This window comes from Talaromyces stipitatus, genomic scaffold (assembly GCF_000003125.1).
Source record: "Talaromyces stipitatus ATCC 10500 scf_1105507295511 genomic scaffold, whole genome shotgun sequence".
Classification (NCBI taxonomy): Eukaryota; Fungi; Ascomycota; class Eurotiomycetes; order Eurotiales; family Trichocomaceae; genus Talaromyces; species Talaromyces stipitatus.
The window spans coordinates 279,738-304,151 of NW_002990119.1; the positions used below are offsets into that span (position 1 = coordinate 279,738).

At 45.9% G+C, this 24,414-nt stretch overlaps 12 protein-coding genes across 12 annotated transcripts, besides 2 other annotated features; 8 read left to right on the plus strand and 4 right to left on the minus strand.

Moving 5' to 3' along the window:
- Positions 1–499: 499 nt before the first annotated feature.
- On the plus strand, positions 500–1,803 carry TSTA_098150 (tartrate-resistant acid phosphatase type 5 precursor, putative; the record flags this gene model as incomplete). Its single annotated transcript, XM_002485751.1, has 3 exons — positions 500–632; positions 692–847; positions 914–1,803. 3 exons carry the CDS (start codon positions 500–502, stop codon positions 1,801–1,803), a joined length of 1,179 nt encoding a protein of 392 aa, XP_002485796.1.
- A 279-nt stretch (positions 1,804–2,082) lies between these two features.
- TSTA_098160 (integral membrane protein, putative) lies at positions 2,083–2,644 on the plus strand (the record flags this gene model as incomplete). Its single annotated transcript, XM_002485752.1, has 2 exons — positions 2,083–2,574; positions 2,603–2,644. The coding sequence occupies 2 exons, from the start codon at positions 2,083–2,085 to the stop codon at positions 2,642–2,644; spliced, it is 534 nt and encodes a 177-aa protein (XP_002485797.1).
- A 754-nt stretch (positions 2,645–3,398) lies between these two features.
- Positions 3,399–5,864, plus strand: TSTA_098170 (uncharacterized protein; the record flags this gene model as incomplete). Its single annotated transcript, XM_002485753.1, has 2 exons — positions 3,399–3,644; positions 3,900–5,864. The coding sequence occupies 2 exons, from the start codon at positions 3,399–3,401 to the stop codon at positions 5,862–5,864; spliced, it is 2,211 nt and encodes a 736-aa protein (XP_002485798.1).
- Positions 5,865–6,230: 366 nt separating this feature from the next.
- Positions 6,231–7,175, plus strand: TSTA_098180 (uncharacterized protein; the record flags this gene model as incomplete). Its single annotated transcript, XM_002485754.1, has 2 exons — positions 6,231–6,446; positions 6,531–7,175. The coding sequence occupies 2 exons, from the start codon at positions 6,231–6,233 to the stop codon at positions 7,173–7,175; spliced, it is 861 nt and encodes a 286-aa protein (XP_002485799.1).
- Positions 7,176–7,301: 126 nt separating this feature from the next.
- On the plus strand, positions 7,302–8,675 carry TSTA_098190 (uncharacterized protein; the record flags this gene model as incomplete). Its single annotated transcript, XM_002485755.1, has 2 exons — positions 7,302–8,453; positions 8,517–8,675. The coding sequence occupies 2 exons, from the start codon at positions 7,302–7,304 to the stop codon at positions 8,673–8,675; spliced, it is 1,311 nt and encodes a 436-aa protein (XP_002485800.1).
- Positions 8,676–8,678: 3 nt separating this feature from the next.
- Positions 8,679–8,757: a microsatellite.
- Positions 8,758–10,274: 1,517 nt separating this feature from the next.
- Positions 10,275–11,381, minus strand: TSTA_098200 (uncharacterized protein; the record flags this gene model as incomplete). The annotated part of the gene is given in 3 exon segments (XM_002485756.1): positions 10,275–10,668; positions 11,012–11,333; positions 11,351–11,381. 3 exon segments carry the CDS (start codon positions 11,379–11,381, stop codon positions 10,275–10,277), a joined length of 747 nt encoding a protein of 248 aa, XP_002485801.1.
- A 963-nt stretch (positions 11,382–12,344) lies between these two features.
- On the plus strand, positions 12,345–13,623 carry TSTA_098210 (uncharacterized protein; the record flags this gene model as incomplete). Its single annotated transcript, XM_002485757.1, has 2 exons — positions 12,345–12,911; positions 12,962–13,623. The coding sequence occupies 2 exons, from the start codon at positions 12,345–12,347 to the stop codon at positions 13,247–13,249; spliced, it is 855 nt and encodes a 284-aa protein (XP_002485802.1). The 3' UTR covers positions 13,250–13,623.
- A 964-nt stretch (positions 13,624–14,587) lies between these two features.
- Positions 14,588–16,774, plus strand: TSTA_098220 (glycosyl transferase, putative). The gene is made up of 3 exons (XM_002485758.1): positions 14,588–15,339; positions 15,395–15,626; positions 15,678–16,774. Exons 1-3 carry the CDS (start codon positions 14,862–14,864, stop codon positions 16,018–16,020), a joined length of 1,053 nt encoding a protein of 350 aa, XP_002485803.1. The 5' UTR covers positions 14,588–14,861; the 3' UTR covers positions 16,021–16,774.
- Positions 15,692–17,217, minus strand: TSTA_098230 (glycan biosynthesis protein (PigL), putative). Its single transcript, XM_002485759.1, has 2 exons — positions 16,863–17,217; positions 15,692–16,811 (listed from the first exon to the last, which is right to left on the minus strand). Exons 1-2 carry the CDS (start codon positions 17,161–17,163, stop codon positions 16,183–16,185), a joined length of 930 nt encoding a protein of 309 aa, XP_002485804.1. The 5' UTR covers positions 17,164–17,217; the 3' UTR covers positions 15,692–16,182.
- Positions 17,218–17,644: 427 nt separating this feature from the next.
- On the minus strand, positions 17,645–18,573 carry TSTA_098240 (uncharacterized protein; the record flags this gene model as incomplete). The annotated part of the gene is made up of 2 exons (XM_002485760.1): positions 17,645–18,403; positions 18,492–18,573. 2 exons carry the CDS (start codon positions 18,571–18,573, stop codon positions 17,814–17,816), a joined length of 672 nt encoding a protein of 223 aa, XP_002485805.1. The 3' UTR covers positions 17,645–17,813.
- Positions 18,574–18,944: 371 nt separating this feature from the next.
- TSTA_098250 (uncharacterized protein) lies at positions 18,945–19,835 on the minus strand (the record flags this gene model as incomplete). Its single annotated transcript, XM_002485761.1, has 2 exons — positions 18,945–19,426; positions 19,490–19,835. 2 exons carry the CDS (start codon positions 19,833–19,835, stop codon positions 18,945–18,947), a joined length of 828 nt encoding a protein of 275 aa, XP_002485806.1.
- Positions 19,206–20,078: a mobile genetic element.
- Positions 20,079–22,860: 2,782 nt separating this feature from the next.
- Positions 22,861–24,386, plus strand: TSTA_098260 (uncharacterized protein; the record flags this gene model as incomplete). Its single annotated transcript, XM_002485762.1, has 2 exons — positions 22,861–22,906; positions 23,029–24,386. 2 exons carry the CDS (start codon positions 22,861–22,863, stop codon positions 24,384–24,386), a joined length of 1,404 nt encoding a protein of 467 aa, XP_002485807.1.
- Between the last annotated feature and the right edge of the window lie 28 nt (positions 24,387–24,414).

A 24,414-nucleotide genomic window follows, 5' to 3' on the forward strand; every position in this document is an offset into this window, starting at 1 on the left:
TAACGAAAGGTAGAGTCGCGTGTTTCGATTCGACATTAACATCAATGGCGTTGCGGAATACAGTAGTGGTTAAGATCTATGGGCGACGTCTCGGATTGATGAACAGAGTAGCTATGCAGATCTCGGCCACAAACATATGTTTACCTCATTTCCCAGGTTTCCTACACTTGAACTCAAAGTGAACGTCCGTGCTCTGCATACCACATTCTGAATGTTTGTTGTCGTTTCAATTGCTCCGTAGATGACAATCAATCGACACCAAGCTTACGCTAGATCCCGGGCCCATGCAAAAAAGCTTCTACATAGATTCCAGCGTGATGATCGAATCGTGGGGTGATAATCGAGCACATGGTCAAGTCGTCGCTTGATTAATGCAATTCGAAGATTGCAGCATTTCCATCATGGCCATAGAATCATAAATAGGGACGGTACGTACCGGACTCAAGGATGAAATTAATCATCCACGCTGTCAATCATTGTCAAGACCGAGGTTCCCGACATGGCCATCACACTCCGTTCAGTTCTCCTGGTAAGTGCTGTCATCTGTGCAGTCTCTGCCAAGACTCAAAAGGATCCCGGATCTGCCGCTGCGCCAAAGGGTCACAATTCGCTTACCGTTGGCATTCTTGGTGGTACGTAAACTGCCAACGTCACTGAAACAGACGAGATAACTGACCTGACAATGCTACAGACTTTGGCTGGAGCGGATGGAGTCCTGCCAACACCTACTTTTGCAATGAAGTGGCGCCAGTTTTGACAGCTAAGAACATTACAATTCCCCGGGAACTACAGAATGACTGTGACGCCGGCGACAGGGCAGCCGCGCAAAATGCTTCAGCGGCTCAAGGTACAAATGCGATTTAAAGATAAGTCCATAGGACCTATAAAAAGCCATACTGACGTATCTTGACAGTATCAACGGCCAGTTACATCAAGAATATTTGCACAATGAAGAACTGCTCTGCATTCATCTCAGTTGGGGACAATTTCTACGACAGCGGTGTTGGCTTTACTACCACCGGCGTCAACCGCTTCCAAGAGACGTGGGTAGATATGTACTCTCAAGGTATCTATGAGAACGCCACCTGGTACCAGTGCCTTGGCAACCATGACATCGTCTATGGCCAAGCAGGTGTTGATTTCGAGACCAAGATTGCCCCGTTGTATGATGACCGATGGTACTTTGGCACTGAAGGACTCCCTTATTACACCTATGATATTGTTGGTCAAGACTGGACGGCAACCTTTGTCGTCGTTGATTCAGATTGCTTCATTGAGAAGTACCAGAAGAGCAGCTCTGTCTACCAGAATGGGTATACAACCTCATGCTACAAAGAGAAACAAACTCAGGTCGACTTTGTGACTCAAGCCTTTGCCAAGTCCACGGCTGACTGGAAGTTCTTGCAAATCCATCACGGTTTCCTGTCATCAAGCACCAACTATACTGAGCTTTGGCCACTCGTCTCGGTCGCGGAGAAACACAACGGTATTGTCTTGAACGGTCACGATCACTGTGCTGCACACTACGTTGGTAACAAAACAAACTTTGTTCTTTCCGGTGCTGCTGGTTATCCTGAGGCTGGGGATTGTAACAATGGAGTTTCCTTGGGCTCATTCGTCAAGTTCCTTGGAGCCGATGCTGCGGGTGCAGGTAACGGGTTCGTCACCTTGGACATTAGCTCCAAGGAGCTGGTATTTGAGTACTACATTCGTGACATGGAGTATGAAGGCGGAGATTTGTATCCTGTCAAGGATGATACGAAGCCCTCGTATTCCTTCACTGTAAAGGACAAGGCCAAATAGAGCGGATTAATAGTGGATAACATATTTTATGACAACTTGCCTAGGACATATTTGAGGTATTTGAGTAGAAACACTATGAAATTGACTTGACACTGAAAGATCCCTACGATTCATGAACTTACTTTAGGGCTAGGGTTAGGGCTGCGACTTCGTTGGTCTCGTCCCGTCCCGGGACCGTTCCGACAAATCCCGCTTCTCTTCAAGTCTCACTCACCTTCCCTTCCCATCTTGCCATTCAAGAACATCACTGTCGCTAAAGCATTCCAGACAAAAATAAATATGGCTTCTCGGCTTGTATTTGATCCCATGGCTGCTCTTGCTGTAGCCCCTCTAGTCTCGTCGACCTGCACACTCTGGTATGCCCTCGATCAACACCATTTCCTGCGCGTGTTCACGTCTCCAACCAATCGACCCAAATCCGATTTTATTCTACCCACGTACTTTAAAGAGTTCTTCTCGGCAGGACTTCCTCGTGTGATCGGGCTTCTTGGCTTGACATTCTGGACATCAATTGGGAATTACTATTGGCGATATGACTCATTGGTCGCTAGTCATTCACTACGATGGTATATAGCAGGTGCCGCGCTTTCGGCTAGCCATCTGTTATTTGTGCCTTTGGTAGCACCTCGTATTCGCGCTATTGTCGAGGATGACCCGTCAAAAGGTCCGCCTACTAGTGTTTTGGATGAATGGTTGAATATCCATTTCCTGCGTACCTGGACGGTGGATTTGGCTGCATGGGCATGTTTAGCGGTGGCTGTGGCTTCAAATGTGAAGATATAGTGACGACCAAAATCAGCCTCATACATTGGTATCAATGGGTCTCCAGCTTATTGAATAGTTATTACCAGAGCGTAAGCTCTGGTAGTTTACGGTCATGTCTCGGGAATCCTACTTTGCTCTGATTGGTTAGTCTAAATCCAACCCGATTGGTCGAAAAAAAGACACGTAACGTGACTTTCCTCTCTTTCCTTTTTTGGTATATAAAGTAGGGTTATAATTTTAGGGCTTGCTCCTCACAAGGCGTCTCTCTTTCTTTCCTTCACATCAATCCCACCCCTCTATCACTTCCTCCTTCCACCCTACCCTCCACCGTACGCATCTCACCTCTCGTTTATCCCTCTTCTATCAATTTATCTGTATCTTCACCTCGTTCACGTGTTACAGACTCGCCATAATCCTCTGATTGGCGCCGTTTCTTCAAAGTGGCTGACGCTACGCGTCAATGCACGTCATGCCATAAGACAAAGTCCATTAATCAATTTCTTGCAAAAAGTGGTGGACGTACTGTCAAGACCTGCTTATCGTGTCGAGAGCGGTCAACTCGCTCACGAAAAAGAACAAGCGATGACACTGCAGAACGTCCAGTTGAAGGGACTCCTCATGTTCCTTACTTTATGAGGCCAACAAATGCTTCTTTACGGTGTATCGCCCCTCAACGTCTGGCAGTTCAACAAATTGCAGAACAGCTTCAAGATTCGCAAGAATCGCAGCAAATTTCTTCTCCATCATCTACTCCATCCTACCATCCTCGAGGCATTCACTCACAGGACACACCAAGACATGCAGAAGCTCGCCGCCGTCGAGAGCAAGATATGCGAGCTCATCGTGCAGCTCGTCGTGCTGGAGAAGAAGTACCATTTGCCCAGGATCTCGACGCCTATCTTGAACAGCAAATGGAGCAAGACATACCCCCGTCTGTTCAAGGACAGGCAAGCCAGGTCCCATCTACACCAGACCCGCTGACTGCCCTGCTTACAGATGTTTCCTCGACTCCTGATCCCCTTACTTTTATTGGAGGTGACCCAATCAGTCCTACATTACGTAGAACAACTACTGGTGTAAGCATACCTTTATCTACCCCTGATCCTCTTGCTATGTTCGGTAGCGGTGCATCTACTCCTGTCATGATAGCACCCCCTGGGAGCATTCCTCTGTTACCCTATAGAGGCCGCCTCTTTCGAAGACCGTCCAGTCTTTACTCAACACCATACCGCAATATCGTGTCGAATCATTTTGTGTGCAATACATGTAACACACCACGTCATTTCAGTCGCCGAATTGCAAACGGTGTCGATATTTGCGAATATTGTTAGGATTCTAGCATACCATTTGAGGATCAACACAAATTTTGTGTTGGTTGTCAACAAGATATACCCATATCAGCTTTCTATGATGATAAATCCTGTGAGCACCCCCACTGCAACCCATGTCGTGCCATCTCTACAGGCCTTACTGAGACTGACCCTTCCTATGTTCCTAAGAGTAGTAATGTTCGTTCCGACAATGCATCATTAACGTCTCCCTCGGCTCAGAAACCCGAACAGGACCCTTCTTATACTCCAGGAGACCTGGACAGCCTTCTCCGACCTGCACTTACCGAAACCGATTGGGATTATGTCAAGAGCTTTCATAAGTCTCTAGACCAGCAACGATTGGAGTACTGTCAGCGGTGTCGTGAAAGATGGTTCAATTTACGTCTAAACTCGCAAGGTATCTGTGGTCGATGTGTCCGTGCTGACAAAAACAAAGATGTTCATTTATTTGGCGCTGGAAATAACATGTACCCTGGTAACATGCCAGACCTACCGGAGTTATCACAGACTGAAGAAATGCTCATTGCTCGTGTCCATGTATCTGTACAGGTGCGAAGAGTCCGGGGTCAACAGTACAAGTACAGTGGACACGTTGTCAACTTTTTACGAGATACCGCACGGGTTTATGACACTCTACCTTTACTTCCTCGTGACTTGGAAATCATTCTTCTTCGTCCAGCTAATGCTGATGCTGATCCTAGGCTCCAACGCCAATATGTGAATGATTTTCGCGTACGAAAAGAGCATATCATTAAGTGGCTAGCATTTCTGCGGATAAGTCATCCCGGTTATCGTGACATCGAAATATCACAACAAGTTATCGATATTCTTCCACAAGACAGCAGCGTTGCTGATCAAATTATCAATGAGACAACCGAGCCTATCGAAATCGACGCAAGTGGCATCTCCGAGGAGATTGAGCTTCCTGAACATAGTGTTGTTCCTGACCTCATTGCTCAAGAGGATGAGATGACAGCTATCCGCCAGCAATTACGTCCTCAACTTCCACAGCAAAGACACATAGAGATGCCGCCATTCCGATCAACACCCATTGCTGAGTTTACAAGAACACAACCACTGCTTTCCTGGGCCTTCCCAACGTTGTTCCCTCGTGGCGAGGCTGAGTTCATCCTTCCTCGTCAAAGGTCTGTCAGATTTGATGATTATGTCAAACATCTGATGAAATTCGATGACGGCCGATTTGCTCGCCACCCCAGATTTCGTTATGTTGTTTTTAATACGATGATGCGTCAGCAGGCTAATAAGAAGGCGGGGTTCTTTGTTAAGCAAAGAATAGCTGGAGGACAAGAGGTCACAGCAGAGCAACTTCGTGCTGCGTTTGAGGAAGATACTCCAGAAGGTGAAGCATTAGTTAACTCTATTTCTCGTCGTTCAGGAATGCTTCGTGGCACGCGTCCTTTCTGGACGAATAAGCTCCAACAGCTCAAAGCTATGGTTCATAATATTGGGCCAGCTCATCTCTTTCTAACGTTATCGGCTGCGGACTTACACTGGGATGATTTGATGTGGCATATGCCTCGATACCAGGAATGGCTACAAGGCACAGCATCAGAACGCATTCAAATCTCACGTCAGAATTTACGCGACACCCCACACATTGTGGCGAACTGGTTCCATATTCGGTTTGCTACATTCCGCAAGGAGATCTTGGATAAGAAATTCAAAGTGGTTGATCATTGGTATAGATATGAATGGCAAGGACGCGGATCTGTTCATGTTCATAGCCTATACTGGCTCGATGGTGCTCCTCCGTCAGAAATCGCACGTCTGTCTGAATCGCTTCGACAAGCATTCACTGATTTCTGGAGTGGATATATCTCAGCACTCAATCCTCAACCAGGTGTTATGGTTAATGTAGGGAATGAGCGATCTCCTCTCCAACTTGCGTTCTCTGACCAACACAAAACTGTTCAATATCTTTCGCAGATATCTAACAGTGTTTAACGCCATAAATGTACCGACGGTTACTGTCTCAGAAAAGAGAAAGGTTCTAGTCAGAAATCTTGCCGCTTCCACTTTCCACACTCCATTCGAGACAAAGCTGCTATTGAGATAGCCCCAGGTCATCAGTTCTATAGGTTCTATCCTATCCGCAACGACCCGATGATGAACAGTTGGAATCGCTGCATATTGATGGCCTGGCTGGCTAATATTGACATTGCTCCTTGCACCGGCACTGAGGCATTATTGGAGTATATTGCAAAGTACGTGGCAAAGGCGGAGACAAAAACTGAGTCATATAAGGATCTGATGAAACGATTTCTACCATGACTGAATGAGAAAGATCCCTTCCTTTCAGCTGTCAGCAAGATGATGAACCATCTTATCGGAGAGAGAGATTGGTCAGCCCAAGAGGTCCTGCATTTCTTGCTCGATTTGCCTTTACAAGCATCAAGTCGCGTCACGATCACTATGGACTGTCGACCTGAGACCGATCAACCAGCTAACTTTGTGAATGTTGAAGATCAGGATGACGAACCAGTCAGACGAGGCCTTTCTTCCCTTGAGAAATACAAAAGACGTGCAGTAATTTTCGAAGATGTTACGTACTTGCGATTCTTACGAAGCTTTGACTTTAGGAATGTCAAAAACATCTACGAGTGAACCCAGACTCCGCAGAGAGTGATTAATTACTTTCCTATCTATGACGCTGAAAAGCAACCTGAAGATTTTGCTCGAGTCAAGCTTATGCTTTATCACCCTTTTCGTGCTATCGAGAATGCGCTGGACTTTGAAGGTATTTCATTCACGTCGTATATGGATGCTTACGCATACTGTCAACTTTCATGTTCTCACGAAGGTGATCACTATGGTGAGAAGCTTGTGCAGCCAGAGTCTACTCATGAGGAATCTGATAATGAAAATGATCTTACCATTCCAGATTCTTGGGAGGCCTTAGCTCGACAGCTTCCAAATCGCGATGATGCTACTCGGGTAGAGGATCCTGACCTTCTCGGCGAACGTACGATTGACAGAGAAATGGACTGGTCGACACATATTGGGACACATGATTACATCCAGACAGACTTTTGGGCTCTAATGAAAGAAGATTTTCCTCGGCCTTCAATTGTTGATTCATCTGCTTCGCCAGAATCATTAGAAACACAACAGCGCCATCTATACGACTTGGTTATTCACCACTATAAGCAGCATCTTGCTGGACAAAACCCTTCACAATTACTAGTCAATGTTGATGGAAGAGCTGGAACTGGCAAATCTCATGTCTTGATGCTTATTACCAGCGATTTGGAGTGACTTGCACGTCAAGCTGGGTTGAACAAATCCCCAGTTATACGTGCAGCACCTACAGGCGTCGCTGCTTATAACATCAGTGGTCGAACGCTTCACTCCTTATTCCGTCTGCCTATTGCGAGGGGTAAAATGGCCGATCTTACTTCTGAGAATCTACAAGCGTTGCAAGCAAATCTCCATGGAGTGAAGTGGTTGATTATTAACGAGAAATCAATGATTGGCTTGAAGCAGCTATACTGGGTCAATCTCCGTTTACAGCAAATTTTCCCGACTCCAGAGTCCGAATCTGCGCCCCCATTTGGAGGTTTGAATGTAATTCTTACTGGAGATTTCTATCAGCTTCCCCCTGTTGCCCAGCGTCCGTTATACTATAACAAAAAGCTGGATTTTATTGAGGAGATCTATGGGCATTCTCTTTATAAGAAGTTCGACATTACTATTGAGTTGAATGTCATTCGACGCCAAGATGATACTGATGTGGATGCTATTAAATTCAAAGAGGCACTAGATCATCTTCGTGAGGATGAACTTCAATTAGCTGATTGGAAGCTTCTTTGCACTCGCGTCAAAGCTGTTGTTCCTCATGTGGTTGAGTCATTCAAAAACGCCCTCCGAATATATTCTAAGAAGGCCGAGGTTCATGATTTCAATCACAGTCGTCTACGTGATATTGGCAATCCCGTCATCTGTATCATTGCAACTCACCAAGGGCTCAACGCAGAGAAGGCATCAAGTGACGAAGCCGGTAATCTACATGCTGAGTTAGATCTATCTATTGGTTGCCGTATCATGCTACTTGAAAACATTTGGACAGATTATGGTCTTGTGAACGGCGCTTTTGGAACAGTGCTTGATGTTGTTTGGGAAGCTGGCACTACAAACCCTCGACAGACACCACTACTACTATTATTGGTTCATTTTGATTCTTATGATGGGCCTGACTGCTGTCTTGTTGATAATAAGACTGCTGTTCCAATCTTTCAGTCACGACGGGATTTCTCAACCAGTAATATTACCTGCTCTCGAACACAGTTTCCAATAATAGTCGCTTACGCCATGACTGTTCACAAGGCCCAAGGTATAACAGTGGATCAAGCAGTGCTTAATATCACTAATCGGGACTTCGCTCTTGGACTCACCTATGTAGCTCTATCGCGTGTAAAGAAGCTGAGTGGTGTACTATTTGAGGAAGGCTTTGACTACGAACGCTTTGTCAGGAAAAAGCCACATCCTACAATGGTTATGAGAAAAGAGGATGCTCAACGTCGTCTAGAGCAGCATGTATGTCTTTAATCCAGATTTTCTTATCCTATATCAAGAAGCCCTGCTAACTCAAAACTCTAGATTGACTACGTCCCTCTTCCTGATGCGCTGGTAGCTCGATCAAGTGCTCAAATCTTCCAGGCGTCGCTACCAATACGTACATCATCACCCCAAAGAGCCTCTTCCTTGGTACCCCATGCATCATCTCAAACTCCCCCGGTTGACGATGAGATTGCATGATTCTTGGCGTCGTCTTCGTCGCTATTGCATCGTCGTCGTCGTTCTTGCATCGTCGTCGTCGTTCTTGCATCGTCGTCGTCGTTCTTGCATCACGATATGGAATCCCCCGGAATCTTCTGTCAATTGCATCGTGTTTGCGTCGTTCGTGTTGTTTGCTTAGTTTGTCTTTCTGACCAGGTATAAATATCTCCCCTTCCCCCCTTTCTCTCCCCCCCTTCTCTTCTTTCTTCTTGCTCACCACTCTCTCCGACAAGAATCGTCGAAAATCCACTCCGCTGCCTGCTCGCCATCGCTGCCGCGTCCGCTGCCACCACCCACCATCGTCGCTCCTATCACGATGATGTCTTTCAAAAGAATGCTCGGCTACGTCCCCGCCCGCCATCGTCAACAAGACTCTCGGCGTTCTCGAGAAGATCCTGGAGTTCCTCACTATCGTCTACAATATCCTCAGCGTTGTTAAGGATATTGTCGACGTCGTCAACACCCTGAGAGGCAAAAACCCCCAATGGAGATGTCAAGTAAGTACTCTACACCCATTCCCCAGCATTCCGCAAAGTATATGCTAACTTCTCATTAGGGTCCTCGAAGCTCTATCTCTTCTCAAGAGCTTGTTTTGTTCAGTTGTTCATCCTGCTTGTTACAAGTATCCCCTCCAGAACATCAGTCTAATGTCTATATACTGACGTCCACATAGATTTCCATTTCGAATTTGTTTTGCGGAGGATGGGGGGAGAATTGGGGTTGGGGGACGAGGGGTTTGGGGTGCTGGGTTAAGATCAAATTGCTTTGTTGTTTTTATTCTTCACTAAAAGTTATCAAAATCTCTACTCTCTTTGCTCTGATTGGCTTGGAATCTCTATCGTAAGGATTATGTAATCAAACTAGCGTTCAAAGCTTACGCTCTGGTATGCCTTCGGTGGAAAAATGCACCGTAGAGACCTTGTACCTAGGTACAGTAAAACTTGACTGTAACGAACAGAAGGCCCCTTAGACCCATGTCAATATATCCGAAAGTGGGTTTGATTTAGCGATGAAGGGTCCTCTATTATATTATTGATATGACGGATTCATATTTTGTTCGCATTTCGACATAAGAAGCCGTATCGTTCGCGGCATAGGTCGTAGTACAGTGGAACCTGGCTATTAGGAAAGAAAAGCTTGCCCATATGCATACCCATCCCGCTTTAAGTGCCCCAACTTACAACTTAAAGTCATTATAATTATTGTTATTGATATAAAGTAGGATGATTACTTTCAGAGTTAACAGCTATCGTCTGGCTTCTACAAGTACGCACGCATGGTTTACGGGTGCCCTTCCAAACCTATGCCAAGCCAGAAAATAAGCCATTAAATAAAATCGTATAGTCTATCAGGCGCGGCGGAATAGAATCGAGATTTCTCGGAAGTCATAGCCCTGGTCGTAAATGGGAAGGTTCAGACAGCCGGAGTTGAAGAGATTGTTTGCAACTGCCAATCTTTACGGGACAGCCTTGTCTACGTATACGGCAGCTCGATCTGTTTATTCGACCAGTATCAGGAGTAGTATTTTGAACAGTTTTTCGGCAGTTCAAATAAGCGTACTGATCATGGAGTGACTGTTTAGTAAGACCAATATATTCCAAATGCTGCCAAGTGTAGCAGCTGGAACAAAACACTCCTCCCTAATTTAAATCGCCACGCTTCTCGTAACATGATATAAAAGATCCATAGTTTTGCACAGTGATGCCGTCGAAACAAGGTATAGAGATGTAGTAACACTGCTGAACTGTGAAGGAAGCCCGAGAAAATGCTATAGAATCTGTAGAGCTTGTTTCGCTTAGGAATTTCTGAAGAGAACCGGGCGGCAAAGACCGTTGCCACCGTTCTGTAGGAGTCCAAGGCTTCTTCCAGCAGCCTGGTTAGAATCCGCGTGAGGGCACGGAAATCGGGAAGCATTAAAGTGCTGAATTGTTGGCCAACAGTATCGAATATTTGGAAATGAGGATGACGCCAGCTGAAAGTTTAGCCAATGCAATTTGACGGCGTGACATGACAGTCAAGTGGGACGTGCGACCTCCTCTGGGAGCATCGATGTTAGGTTTGCCTTTCGTAAGAGCGCAAGTTATCATAGCGTCAGATTCAATGTCTTGTAGGACAACAAGACATTCATGAAACCAAAACACGTCCGTCGCAGGAGAGTTCCAGTTTGGAATTGATGCGAAATTGATCGGCAAATCAGGATTGCAATCGGGGATGTTTCAAAATCCCAAGCAGCAAGCCCCAGAAAGGCTATACAGAACACCTTAAAGACATCAAAATTATGTTTCCTCGTCAAAGGATCATAGATCCAAAATCACCATATAAAGACAAAGTCGGTAAAGAATTGTTCCTGCAGCTCATTCATGGGAGTTGGAGGACCAAAGTTCAGTGTAAGTGTCCCGTACACTAGTGATTCACTAGGAGTCATGGATTTCCGAGAAGTTTGATCATCAGATACATATGAAGACTGTTCCAAAGAAGTCATTATGATGAGTCCCGAGGTCTCATAGAATTTTGAAAGGTCAATACGTATCGCGGCCGGCCTCAAAGATTTGTTTTCCACTTTCCATAATGGAATGATCAAAGCACCAGCGTCTCGGTCGACAATATATACATAATCAAGGTTTGAGTGGAGAGGATCTGGGAATGAAACCTACTCCTGCCCTTTAAGATCATCTGGGTTATCATGAAGTCGCTTAATGAATTGGCAAAGTCGACTTGTCATCAGGAGGAGTTATTCGACCTCGTGGATGGCACAAACGATGCCATTTTCCTGAAAGGAGTAAACTAAATATCAGATAATAGAATTGTACTTGCTGTACTTACTGTGAATATGTAAATTCCAGATCCCTCTAGATACCATCTTTGCAACAGCATTTCATCCAGGCCGATCTGGTAAGAGTATCGTGAGCTATCGATCAGCCTAAAACTTCAATATCACGAATAGACTAGGTGTCCCATGACTAGGAGCGATGATAATTTGACCAACTTGGACTTATACGACAATGTCAGATGTCTTTGTTGCCTGTTGTTGTTTCCTTTTGTCGGATCAGAAGAAAGACCCCAAGACTAGTACTAGTTAGACTATGACAGCGTTCTTATTAATCAAGGGTTAGGGTTCAGTCCCAATCAATGACTACAGAACTGTATTAAGATGCTAGATATAATGGGTTTAGGCTTCAAAAATGTATTGAATGCGTATCATGTTTAGACCATATATGATATTGGCCCAACAGATAACTTATGACTTACTGGTGATGTGGTTTTCTGCTAAGACAACATTTTGCTACCTGTAGATACCTCAGAGGTATCAGGAAATCTTACGGGAGAGGCTTCTAATTTGTCCTGAAGACCATTCCGGACCCCATGTAATCTATTATCCTGACAAGAATTTCGAATAGGCCTGCTTGTTGTTACTGGTTGAATATCATTCCTTTGTTGGACTATTTTCTTATATGTCTCCGAGAAGTCTCCGTGCCATGCCTTGAGAGTGTGCGATGCTATTCTAGATGGATTTAAAAAGCTGCCGGTCATTCCAGAAATCAATCTCAGATTTATTGTCCTAATTCTAACTGCGAGAAATCTGAAAGGCTTGTTACTGTCTGAAATCCTATTTATTTTCAAAAATATAGTTTTAGCACAGCATTCAAAATGTCCCTCTCAAACCCGTCCGACTGGGACAGAACAGCTGCTGAATATGCACAAATACCTATACAAGGCCCAATGTATATCCCCTGTACTAGGATGCTGGAGGCTATGAACAATGCTCGCTCGTTCAGCACTGCTTCGACGACCCTGGACATCGGCAGCGGTCCCGGAACGGTTGCTACTTTGCTGTTCAAGAACTATGGGAAACATATTCCCCAGACAGCGAAGTTAATCGCCACTGACTTCTCGCAAGGCATGGTTGAAGCTGCCAGAATGAGGAAAGAGCTAGAAGCCAACTCCGAAGATGTGCATTCCGCGGGCTGCTGGGCGAGACTCGAACTCGACGTAATGGATGCACAGAACCTGGAAAAGATTGCTACCGGTAGTGTATCTCACATCACGGGAAGCATGGTCTATTTCATGTTGCCGGACCACAAGAAAGGACTCTCTGAAGCTCACCGTGTTTTATCGGATGACGGCGTGTTTGCCTGCACCAGCTGGGCGAAGGTCGGATGGATGGAGTTCCTGACACAGGCGGCTTGCAAAGCCAGCAAGAAAACTGCACCATCGGTAAGAATATCAGCTGCAATAAAAAAGAGTATGCTGACGAAGCTATACAGGTGGCTTTGCCAACTATATGGAAAACTACCGAAGGCATTAAAGGCGAAATGGAAGCTGCCGGATTCCGGGGTGTCCATACCGAATATGTTGAGGCCCTTTGGCATATTCCTGAACCAAAGAAAGCCGTCGTGGCGTTTACGAGGAGCTCCAATCCAGGAACAGAGATGATCATCAAGGGCCTCAGCGAAGAGGAGTTGGCCGTGTGTCGTGATGAGTGGGTAAAACTGGTCGAGGAGAATGGAAACGTGTGCAAGGGAATAGCAGTTCTGGGTCTCGGGAGGAAGTGATTATCTACCATATATTGCATTGATCATTCGGATCAGCTTTTGTAGCATTCAGAAAAGATGGGTGATTCTCTCCTAGTAGAACAAGGCATCTGCTTGCAACACTACCACTTGGGTATATAAAATAATGGCACCGCCACCAGAACTTGCATATAATGAGAGCAGTTTCTGATATGACCATGCCTCTAAGAACGTATATGGTTCCACTATGTATTCTCATTCGGCAACGCCGTCTATCGGATGCACGGATCATATGTGTACCGATTGGTAGGAAGCCGCACTGAAGCGTAGAAATAGGCATCATGAATATGACACCAGCACGGACGACAATTGTCTAAGTACTTGGTAAACAGAGTTCCTGACAACCTCTGGTGGCTGAATCTTGTATATATTACATAGTAGAATGCAATGTCGAGTGAAAATACCGAGATGAATGAATGATGTCGCCATAATAGCCACATCTTTTGTTAGGACCCGGATTACTGAATATCCGGAGTGTGCTTATGTAATCAGATGTTGCGCAGCCAATCAAACCTCCACCACGTGCCTGGATGCCCAGGCGGCTTGTTTAGTCATTGGTTAGAAGGGTTAGGGTTTTCTTATTCTCAGCACAGAATCGTCAGATTTAGACTCTCTACCACCTACAAAAAGTCTGTTATCGCAAAAAAGAAGACAACGGCGAGGGGAAAAAGAATCGCGCGATACTCCATCGAGTGCATTCTCTCTTCCTTACAAGTGCAAACATCGGCGTCCGTATAGGTACTAGTAAGGTAGTTAGCGTGGGGCCAACGATGAAGATTTCCCACTAAAAGTAAATTATTTACGCAAATTTCCAACTTGGATGGTGTGCTTGTTGGCGATACCAGTGGCCAGGCTAAAATTGCCGTAACAGGCCGCAACAATCCGCCAACAGGGATCAGTAATCATGCGACGAATTAATTCACTGCGAGGAAAATGTCCAGAATATTTTCCGAGTGCAAGTCGCAAGACTCGCAAGTCCAGTCGATCATGTTGTGAGCACTGATTCAGGGGTGACGGGCGCAGTGTTGGCTGTTGGACAAAAAAGCCTCTTTTCATTTCTTTCCGACCGAAATTAATTTATTTCTGCTGCCTCCTGCTTTTTCCAATTTTGGTAGCACTACGCCGGATTCAGTCAGCGACAGTGGCATCTGAATCAGCAGTGGATCAGACTCACACCCCGCGAAGACCAAATCCCGAACTACGGAAGACAATTGTCACACTCGAGAGCAAATTGCGTCCAACATGGTATGTACGAGAGTGCATACGAGCTAGGCAGCCATATACTTATTTATTCTTATTTATTCTGTAGCTGTGTACTCCGTGGGCCGTGTGGACTGCTAATAATAATCTGTTGCAGAGTGGGACGTAGCATTGGGACTCCGGAAGAGAAATAGGCGAGCTGGCCAGTCAGACTGAGTCAAAGAATGACAGCTAGCGTTGAGCTTAACTTTTTAGTCTTGAGCTTAGCCATTCAGCCTCAGGGTCTGTTTGCCCAATCACGCCGCCGCTAAGACAGTCGTTTTTCCTTTTTGCTTTCTTCGACTTCCCCCTCAAAACTCCTGGAAAGCCACTCCCTCTCCCATGACTTGTCATCATGACAATGCCTTGCCTTCGAGTTAAAATATTCATCGTCGTGTGCGTTGCCCTGTTCTTGTCACAAAAATGGTGGTTGCCTCTAGGTCACACTCTTTTCAACCTCGTGGCGCTGTCGAGTCGTTGGCGACAGGCGTCGGTGCAGTCGTTCATTTCAAAAGATCGCGATGATTTTGACGTGACTTTCGCTTCATACCCAGTCAATCAGTCAACTGCAGGTTCCGGATATCAGGATCTCATTCCACCCATATTACACCATATTCACTTAGGACCACACGAGCCAAGACCGGAGTGGATGGGTGCGCGAGATGAATGCATCAGATATCACCCCAACTGGAAGGCGTACATCTGGGATGACGATTCCGCCGAGAAACTAGTGAACGAAGAGTTTCCTCATCTCAGCGACATGTGGAAAGATTATCGCTACCCTGTTGAGCGTGTGGATGCTCTGCGATACATGGTTCTGCAGACATACGGCGGTATGTCGGCTGTTTCTCTCCTTTTATTGTTGCGTTGTGCTAATTATCGAATCAGGTGTCGTGCTGGATTTCGACCTCGCTTGCAAACGCAGTTTAGGACCGTTGCGACGCTTTGAATTTGTCGCGCCAGCTGCTCATCCAACCGGGTTCTCGATCGGCTTCATGATGGCCAGTCAAGGCAATGAATTTGTACGAGACCTTGTCGACAATCTTACCAGATACAACCACGTCTGGTTCTACCTTCCTTATGTCGCAGTCATGTTCAGCACTGGCTGTCACTACGCATCGTATGTTTACTTCCTCACCAGGACTGATACCTTGACTAACTCAGTCGATAGCACCATCTTCACCCTCCAAGAAAATCGCAATCCCCTTCGAATACTCGGCGGAATCACCGGCTCCCCTCGGCTACACATGTTGAATGGATTCGTCGATACCCCGCTGTTCCGCCATCTCGGATCGTCATCCTGGCACAACTTTGACGCTGCTCTTATCAACTGGATTGGTCACTTGCGAAGCGGCTCGATTATCATTTCCTTGATCTTCGTCGCATCACTACTCTTGACCGTGTATGTCACACGGTTGTGTTTACGACGGAGACGGTGCTCTGCGGCACGGGATAAGGCAATGGGCGATAGATTTGATTCTGAGCGTGGGTTTTCTTGCATCAAAGAGGCATAGCGGATTATTGTCGTTTTCTGCGATTTTTTTTTTTCCCCTTTTTCCCTTCGTTGCTCTTATATTCGTGTATTAATTCGCATCTTCTTGCATCAGCGATTGTTTTACTACTTAGTCAAGAACAGTGTTTTCTTTCTTCCGTGAGATAGCAATAGTTGAATTACTTTACAATCTCTTCAGATCATTAAACCACATATACCGGCTCACTATCAAATAAAGCACCCGGTCCCAGGAATATTGCGATGCGTGCTGCTGAAACGCCGTCCGGCCTTGCCTATACTGTCTCCAATCCGTCACCAGAAGAGCTTTGTCACCGTATTTATCGCCGCCTTCTGGTGGTGGCACCGGCTTTTCCGTGATCGACACGGCCGTCTCGTACCCCTTTGGCACGGGAGAGACCAACGCCTCCAAAATTCGCCATGTAAAGGGCAAAGATGTCGGAATCAAATCGAACAGCGATGAATACTTCCTCAGTAAAAATTTCGACCGGTTCGCATAGACCGGTGGCATATGATCATGCTCATCGCAGAATTTCTTCACTCCTCTGCTGACCGATCTATGGTTGACGTGTCCCGAGACACCGTAATGGTCAAAAGTGATGATGAGGTCAATATTCCATTTTTTGATATAATCTGCCAGTATCTTTTCGATGATGGAATCATCCCACCACTGTCGGGGGTTGTCTTGTAAATCCTTATTATCAAGGACAACGCAATTGTCGTCTTTGATTCCTAGCGCAGCGCAAGAGGCTTTTGTCTCTGTTCGTCGATGTTCACCGAGACCATTGAAATTTCCTATAAAGTCAGCTATAGCCACCTCCCACCCGAATCAGACGGAATAATTACCAGACGACAAAACAAGCAAATGCCGATTCACATGCGGCATGTCCGAATGGTGCAAAATACTCGGACTGAAAAATAACGACTCATCATCCGGATGAGCCGTGATCAATAACACGTTGCGCGCATTCCGAATAGCATGCGGAACTAGTCTTGGATCATTCGCGAGTATCGTGCCTAGTAATGTGTATAGAAAGATGGGGATAATGAAGAAGATCACAAAGCACAGGGAGATGAGGGAGAGTTTGTGTCTGTATGCACGTCGGCCGAGGTGTGTTGCGACTGCTAATATTTTTGATTTTGCCATTAGTAGACTGTTGACTGGCGGTTTGATAAGTGAAGGTTATATATTCAGGGGATCGATCCATGGATGATCTTGTCGAAGACTCGATTTTTATCTATTGTTGCTGCTTGGTGAGGGCGGTAGAATAAGAACGGCAGTTGCTTCACCGCCTAAATTATCACATGACTTCCAGTGCCCTTTTTAGTAATCAAGTCTGATTGGTTGTGACACCGGATGCCCGCGGAATGTGAAGATATCACGGATCATGAACTTTTGGATAGCAAGTGATGTAAATGACTTTGTGACAGGTGTTAGGCTATCTACATTCATTGCAGCACAGTGGTGGTTGCCTTTGATTTCTCAACGTCATGACCGGACATCCAGTTCCGTCGAGGCTAGCCCCTGAAAACTGAGTTTGACTCGGTATTTGTGGCTTACTCCCCTTTTAGGGTTATTGTCAATGCACAATGAGTTGGGGAATTTCTCATGAGACTTTGACTTGATCAGAGCAGAGGTTGACTCAAGGTCAAGTACGGAGTAAACCATTACATATTCTATTGACTGTTGAATCCCAGGCAGCACAATACTTGCAGAAATAGTAATGCGGAATCAACACTGTACAGATATGAATCGTACAGCCATGGCCTAAACTAGATGATGCTCGTGTGCTAAAATTAAACCTTGGGAGACCCCTCAGCCAAAAAGTTCAACACTTCATGCTTGAACTGACTAGACCCATCTACAACCGGAACGTGACCGGCGCCTTTTATAATAATTAAATGCTCCTGCTGTGGTCCCGTGGACCCAGCTGATATCTCCTGGCGCATAACATTCATTGTCTCTGGAATGTTGGCATCCTGCTCCCCCGCAATCAACGATGACGCTTCAACGGAGGAGCCGACGTTTCTCAGCAACGGTCTCAAATCAAAAGATGCATGAGACAAGGCATTACAGCAAGCAATAAACCCGCCTCTGCTGGTTGTTCTCATTAGCTGTCTCATCCGTTCAACTTCAGCTGGGTTTGAGTCCCTCCATTGTTGAGAGAACCATCTCTCCAAGGTAGTTTCGGTCAAATTCTCAATGGCGTCCTCTTCTTTCCTTGCAATCTCGGCCCGACCGACGAAAAGATCAGGGACACCAGCACTGTCCGGGGATGAGGTGATAGTATCAGCTACCACCAATCTCTTCACCACCCCAGGATTCCGCGTAACAAAGCAAACCCCTGTCGCAGCACCCATTGAAATACCGATCCAGCATATAAGCTCTGATACCAATAGCCTTCAATAATTCAGCAACATCATCTGCGAGCGTGACAAACGTTGTTTTCGTTGGGTCTACAGGCGCCGATGAACCTCCATGGCCAATCTGATTATAGCGAAGGAAACGAAACCTGCTGAGATCTGGATCTCTCGTATACAGAGAATGAGAATTCATGGGAGAACAGTTAGTATCATAAATAAAGAGAATACAAGGCCTCTACGGTGCATTTGTCCACCGAAGTCGTAGCAGAGCGTGAGCTTGTAGCGCTAGCTTGATTATTATTATTATTGTTAATCATGTTTATTGTCCATACCCAGCGCTATAGGCTATGACAGACCACTAGAAGCCTTCGTGAGACCCTAAAGGCCTCACCCCTATCAGAATCATACATGCAACATTCAAAATCACTATCCCGCTGCTGTATGGCCTATGAGCCAGCAGCTTCTGGGCTCTCTTCCTAGGCCTATCCTTCCGGAGATCCCTTATAGTTCCAAACCCGTGGGCACGCCTAGTCGGTACAAACCCTGACTAGTGTGCCCTTATCCCTATTCATCCTCCAATGTGACACCTAGGCCACCTTCTTCTAACGTATCCCATCCCCACACATCACTAATCTCAGCTTCTCTGGCTGTCTGCTCCTTATCATGAAACAGGTTGGCTTCAGCTACAAATTGCAGCAACCCCTGCGTCGCTCTAGGCTCTGCAAACAGCCTAGCCCAGGGACTTTCTTCAGCCGCTGTAGGCAGCGGCACTCCAGCTTTCTTGAGGACTCGATATAAGACTTTCCTTCCTGTTCGACGTCCTCGACACTCAAAAAGCACATGTCTCACCGTCTCATGAGGCTCCTTACAGGCCTGGCACTCAAGCGATTCCCGTCGGCCTATCCGGTGTAGATAGGTGCCTATTGGGGCATGTCCTGTCTTCAGCTGGTAGTACCGACTAGCCAGCCTTTTTGGGGCTTTTCCAGCCAGTGGGTCAAGGCTCCAGCCTCGAGGCATCTTGTAGACACATCCATCTCTATGCCTACCTTGTACGGCATTGATTTGAGCCCATTCAGACACTGCAGCTCTCCTAGCTTCGGTACAAGCACGTTTAATGTATGCTAGAAATAGGTGCTCGAAACCATGTGCTGTATGCTTGCTAGCTGCCCTCTTGGCAGCTTGATCAGCCTGTTCATTCCCTTCAACCCCGGAGTGGCCTGGAACCCATTGTATTGTCACCGGCTGGCCTCTTGAGGCTAGTTTCTCAGCTGCCCTGTGAGCCCTGAGGACAAGGGCTTGCCCAGGGCCTGGCCTTGTCGATTTGAGGCGATCGATAGCGTTCTGTGCATCAAGAAACACCCAGATAGGACCTAGAAGTTGCCTCTCAAGTGCCCACTCAAGGGCTGTGGCCACTCCTACTAGTTTTGCGTCAAAGACCTCATGTCCATGACCCATCGGCACCTCTACGTGTTCCCACGGGCCCTCAGGTACTGTTTGTAAGGCTACACCGGCTCCGGCACGTCCTGTATCAAGTCTAGAGCCATCTGACCAAAATGTCGTTCCAAGGCGCTGTTGATTAGCCTCTATAAGGGCATCTTTATTATCCAGTACTTGGATTGAACCCGGGAAGCCTTTAAGCTCGCATTGTTCAGTTCTTTCGATTCCTCCCGAGGGGTCTCTGCTCAGCCGTTGATAATTATGATTTCAGATATGAAGTCATTGTCTTTGTTGGTGAATCCCCACATTTCCCCTCTTCGCTCATTCACCCCGCTAATGTTGACATCCCACGTGGATGGGTGGAAAACCTCAGAATGTCAAGCACCTGAAGCACCTATTTGCTCTGAATTCCTTAGATTGAATGCAGCCTAATGAGGAATACCAGACAGGAGCTTGCGCTATGGAACTCAAGCCACAGGCCTGCAGCTATATAGACACGTGGATTTCCATGGATCAATCGATATATTGAGGGAACTTTGGAAGAAGTTAACATTTGAACATGATAGATCGGTCTTTGCAGCCCTGGACCTCGGGTTCGATATAATTTGAAAAGTCGGTTGTATCAATTCTCATCTCATGGCGTCGTTAACTATGTTTCTTCACACATAGAGTCCAGTAGAGTAGACTAATTCTTTTGCCAAAGTGGTTCTATGCTCTCATGAGTACTCGTGTCGAGAAAGAATTTATGCCACTAAACCAAAATGGGGATTGCCTGGGCTTTCTGCTAAGTGCATTTTGAGTTTTTGGGGAACAATAGAGCTGATATGTAATAATTTTAACACATCTATAGTTCGAGCCGACTTGTCCAAATTTCTGGTTCAGGTACCGACCATGATTTCTCTTAGCTGAGACGCTGTGGAAAGTAGCTGCCAGTTAAGTCATGTCTAGAGCTTTATTCAAGGAGATACGTCGGATAGACCTGACTAGTCCCCTATAGTATCTTTCACTCCCATACTTTCATTTAGAGGTCATCTGGTTAAGGACTGATAGCGCGCAGTCTATGAGTTAGGCCGGGCCATCTTAATATGCTGGTCAAGAGCTTTGTTACTGCTGCCAGCAATTGTCTTTGAATACGTATAATACATGGATAGAATGTCCTACTTCCTGATCCAAAGGCGTCAGTAACTGCCTAGGTATGCTATTCTGTAAAATTGATTTCTCATTGTGATATATATAGCGTACGAGTTGGCTGTAAACACTTTGCTCCAGGTTTCTCGTCACGGAACAGCCTTGAAATGATACAGTAGAATCCAGTTAATAGTTGAGGGTAAAGGCGTTTCATGGCTACGACAAGCTGATCATGCAGAAATGTTTTATGTTCCACTCCTTGTTCATCAATTCTAGGATTGGAACATTGGACAGAAGAAATGTACAGATCGATTGCACACGGCTACGACCCCTGAATAATGACTCCAGCATGGATAGGTATCAATACAGTTCCAGCATTGCAACTTTAGCAATGTATGTGAGCGGCGTCAAAGATACAAAGTCCCAGCCAGTACCACAGATCAATAAAAGTAACTTCATCTCAGACGGGGCTTGTATATAGCAGAGAATAAACGCAGATTCTTCCTATTGTTTGTCAATTTTTGCCATGTTGCGGTCTTTCAATGCAACCCTTCCATATTTGACAAGCCCGCTAGGGTTTCAACACAACCCTGATCCCCAGTGGAAAAGTCTCCGAGAAAGATATCCGACGTTGCTCCGTACTCCGAGCTCGAACTGCGCACCGAATCAGATTGGGCATGAGCACATGATATTATGAGTAAAATATCGCTACAAATGCTCTTTTTCTCATGGGTATTCCTAAAAGGTGTCTAGGGGAGGGATCAGACACCTTGGAGAATTACTAAGGGTATTATCCATAGATTTAAAAAAGATATTGAAGAGTAATATGTAACTACTCCGTATATACGCGATGTAAGTAACATAGCACGCACATTCAACAGTCACAAATATACCACGTTTTAGGTCGGCAAGGAATTATTGTTCGGACCTGAGCTAACTCGGGGTGCAGACATGCACGATTACTGATGACCTAAGATCTTGAAAATGTGTCAGCTCAACTTCTAGAGTTTTGATATATCGGGTGCCTGATATAGTCGCCTCGTATGCTCGTCGTTGGTGCTTATTATTTTGGGGTCCATCGGAGTGAGCATTGGAGACTCGGGATTTGAGTTGCCTCTTAATATCTGCGCCAAGGATGCAAAAAGATAACTATATGCACATCCCAACAATTCCGTACTGCGTAGATTGGTCCTGGTAGCTAGTAGCGCCATCCTGCATCGAAAGGTACGGTGATCTGACTCGCAAAGGATCAAGAATACAACAAAAGATGCCCCACTCATCACGACTGTTGTCGATCCACCTAAAGAGACTACCGCTTGTGGCGCAAATTACGTTCTAGCGGTAATTTCCGAAAATACAGAATTACAGTAACAGTGTCATAGAATGGTATTGTATAACACTGGTATGAGATACCATCAACACCGTGTACTACAGTAGTAAGGCATGGCAAGTGCAAAAAAACCCTGATACTAGCGCTAGATGGATGGCAGCTTGCTCGGGTGGATTTTTGATTTGCTCTTGCTTCGTATAGCTAGCTTGTAGAATAAGTAGACTATCCCCACTGGGGCGAGAAGCTGGAGATGCAACAATCCACAGGGATGGCCTCACGCTCACAGAACAGGTCTCATGAGAATGGATACCAATCGAACTTGCACGAGGCTGATTACCTAGGTACCCATGTTAGTACATCCACTTGACTAGACATGTAGAACGGCACAAGTATCATAGCTGTGCTGCCTGTTGTCATGTTAGTTTACACTCGCGGTCTGAAAATCATTGCCTCGGAAACTAAGTTGTAGCGCAGATTCCTATACAATTGTCATCAGGATACCGTGTTTTCTGTCAAAGTAGAGTGACAAAGTGAGAAGCGAGAAGTAACCAAGCCGCCCGTTAACCTCTCGTCTCTCGGTACGACATGTCTAAGTCGATCGCAGGATCTTTAGAAAAAGTTAGATCACTAGGTGAGCGCCATATGTTGATGAGGATATCTGAGCACGTTGGCTAAGACGCGTGCTCTGCCCTCAAGGCCTGCTGGAAAGACACTCAACCGCTCAGCATTGGCTAGGCTATCATAACAATATAGCCGTGAGCGCTGTATATACGAACAGTTCTCCTATTGCTATATTGCATGATTTGATATTCTCGGCATTGGAAAATGTCATCCAAGAACATGCTATCTTGGGAGTCATTCCAGTAGGCGAAGACATGCCCAACCCGCATTTTGCGAGGTTACCGCAATTTGATCTACAGAATGTTGTCACATTTGTAGAGAGAGAAAAGTCATGGGACCCAGATACCGAAATCGATCCCGAACTTGACGAGATATTGGAGCGGGAACATAACCAGAGTTTCAAACAACGATACGGCGAATTGCCCTTCTGGCGGCTAGTCATCCTACACACACGTTCTCAGAGCGACGCCGGCAGTCTACCACAATTCACAGCCTGCTTTGTGGTTCACCACGCCATAGGAGATGGTCTCTCTGGTATCGCTTTTCACCGATCCTTTTTGTCAGCACTAGGAAGATCAGACCACGCTGGGGCCTCCCGAAAATCCCCCGGAGACAATAACCCTTACCTCGTGACTCCAGCAAGGAAAGACTTAATCCCTTGTCTGGAGGCTTTGCACCCATTGCCTATCTCCATTCTCTATATACTTGGTACTATCTGGAGAGAACTTGTGCCACGATGGAGCGGTACCGTGTGGACAGCCAAGGATATTACTGATGATCCGGACATGAAGAGGTCTCGATTCAAGTCATATTCGATTTCTGCCTCTAAGACATCCAAAATCATAGAAATCTCTCGTGGCAAAAACACTACCGTTACCGGTGTTATTGAGGCTATTCTGGTCTACACGGTTTTCAACCTACTACCCAAGAACTACACGATACTGAAAGTTGCTGGCCCAATCTCTCTGAGGCCCATACTTCCGAGTAACCTGGTGGATAATAATTCCATTGGTACTTGGTCAAATAGCTATGTACAGGAGCATAATCGACCAATCTCCGACTCCGCCGCGAAAAGGTACTCATATATCTGGGATGAGGCAGTTAAAGTTCGCACAACCATTAAGGGAGAACTCGCAAAGGAGGGGAGGAACGTGCGAACAGGTCTACTCAAATTCGTAGGAGATTCTCACAAGTTTTTTCAAAAAAATATTGGCAGACCGCGGGGAGAAAGTATTGAACTTTCAAATCTAGGTGTCTTCTCAGTTCCGGATGGAGTGGAATCGTCGGGCTGGAAAGTGTGCAAAGTTTTGTTCAGCCAAGCGGGAAATGTGGTAGGATCACCATTGGAAGTGACGCTGGCAACTGGTCCGAATGGTCGTTTGAATGTTGGATTTTCTTGGCTGGAAGGAATAGTCAAGGGCACATGGGTCGAGATGGTAATGAACGAATTTAAGGGGGCCATAGAAGAGTTAGTTATTATCAGGTCTTGATTAATGGGAATTCTCGAAACTGTAAAGA

Coding starts and splice junctions, on each gene's coding strand:
- TSTA_098220 (XM_002485758.1), top strand. CDS start 14,862: ATGACAATGCCTTGCCTTCGAGTTAAAATATTCATCGTCGTGTGCGTT. Junction 15,340..15,394: donor GGTTCTGCAGACATACGGCG/GTATGTCGGCTG, acceptor TTATCGAATCAG/GTGTCGTGCTGGATTTCGAC. Junction 15,627..15,677: donor ACTGGCTGTCACTACGCATC/GTATGTTTACTT, acceptor CTCAGTCGATAG/CACCATCTTCACCCTCCAAG.
- TSTA_098230 (XM_002485759.1), bottom strand. CDS start 17,163: ATGGCAAAATCAAAAATATTAGCAGTCGCAACACACCTCGGCCGACGT. Junction 16,812..16,862: donor TTTGCTTGTTTTGTCGTCTG/GTAATTATTCCG, acceptor CTGACTTTATAG/GAAATTTCAATGGTCTCGGT.